This window comes from Limulus polyphemus, unplaced genomic scaffold (assembly GCF_000517525.1).
Source record: "Limulus polyphemus unplaced genomic scaffold, Limulus_polyphemus-2.1.2 Scaffold4619, whole genome shotgun sequence".
Taxonomy (NCBI): domain Eukaryota; kingdom Metazoa; phylum Arthropoda; class Merostomata; order Xiphosura; family Limulidae; genus Limulus; species Limulus polyphemus.
In genome coordinates this window covers 1-1382 of record NW_013670229.1, presented here as the reverse complement: position 1 = coordinate 1382, position 1382 = coordinate 1, and the positions used below count along the sequence as shown (strand labels likewise).

General features: G+C 34.1%; 1 protein-coding gene across 1 annotated transcript in view; it reads left to right on the top strand.

The window, feature by feature from the left end:
* Window positions 1–1117, top strand: part of LOC106471428 (protein NEDD1-like) — a gene marked incomplete at its 3' end in the record, with an annotated part of 8305 nt that extends 7188 nt beyond the window's left edge. The window contains exon 4 of the mRNA XM_013932029.2: window positions 893–1117. Within this exon, the coding sequence (XP_013787483.2) occupies window positions 893–1117 (225 nt within the window). The remainder of the gene's footprint in view (window positions 1–892) is intronic.
* Between the last annotated feature and the right edge of the window lie 265 nt (window positions 1118–1382).

Genomic DNA, 1382 nt, shown 5'->3' with positions numbered 1-1382 from the left:
AGGGTAAGATAGAGGTTTTTAATTTTTCTACATGTCGGATAACAGGGTAAGATAGAGGTTTTTAATTCTTCTACGTGTCGGAGAACAGGGTAAGATAGAGGTTTTTAATTCTTCTATGTGTCGGAGAACAGGGTAAAATAGGGTTTTTTAATTCTTCTACATGTTGGAGAACAGGGTAAAATAGAGGTTTTTAGTTCTTCTACATGTTGGAGAACAGGGTAAGATAGAGGTTTTTAATTTTTCTACATGCTGGAGAACAGGGTAAGATAGAGGTTTTTAATTTTTCTACGTGTCGGAGGACAGGGTAAGATAGAGGTTTTTAATCCTTCTATGTGTTGGAGAACAGGGTAAGATAGAGGTTTTTAATTTTTTTATGTGTCGGAGAACAGGGTAAGATAGAGGTTTTTAATTCTTCTACGTGTCGGAGAACAGGGTAAGATAGAAGTTTTTAATTTTCTACGTATCGTAGAACAGGGTAAGATAGAGGTTTTTAATTCTTCTACGTGTCGGAGAACAGGGTAAGATAGAGGTTTTTAATTCTTCTACGTCGGAGAACAGGGTAAGATAGAGGTTTTTAATTCTTCTACGTGTCGGAGAACAGGGTAAGATAGAGGTTTTTAATTCTTCTACATGTCGGAGAACAGGGTAAGATAGAGGTTTTTAATTCTTCTACATGTTGGAGAACAGGGTAAGATAGAGGTTTTTAATTCTTCTACGTGTCGGAGAACAGAGTAAGATAGAGGTTTTTAATTTTTCTATGTGTCGGAGAACAGGGTAAGATAGAGGTTTTAATTCTTCTACGTGTCAGCGAACAGGGTAAGATAGAGGTTTTTAATTCTTCTACATGTCGGAGAACAGGGTAAGATTAAACTAAGAATTATCTGTTTTTCAGCTTTCTCAAGTCATTCACTTGTGATGAACCTTTAACAGCAGTAGATTTTATGGATGATGGAGTTACATTAGCAGTAGGAACTAATCAAGGAAAAATCCATATGTATGATCTCAGACTGGCCAGTATTCCTGTGAAAACTTGGACCGCTCATAACTCATCTGTTGTTTCTCTTACTTTTCAAAGCTGCTCAAGTGAAATTCAACCAAAAGTAAGAATACAGACTAAGTAAGAAAATATATGCTGCTCTTCTCTATAGATTATGTAAGTTTCTATTAAATTTAGGAATTTCAATACATGATCTAACTTCTGTTATTTTAGAAAATAACAAATATTTGTTTCAAAGCAATCAATTATGTGTAAGAGCTGTATACATGTGCTTATCATATCTACTGTAGTAAACATTCTTTAATTACATTCTATTATTGTATGTAACAAGTTGATATATTCTAAATAGTAATCTGTCACACCACAGACTTGTATATTATTGTAT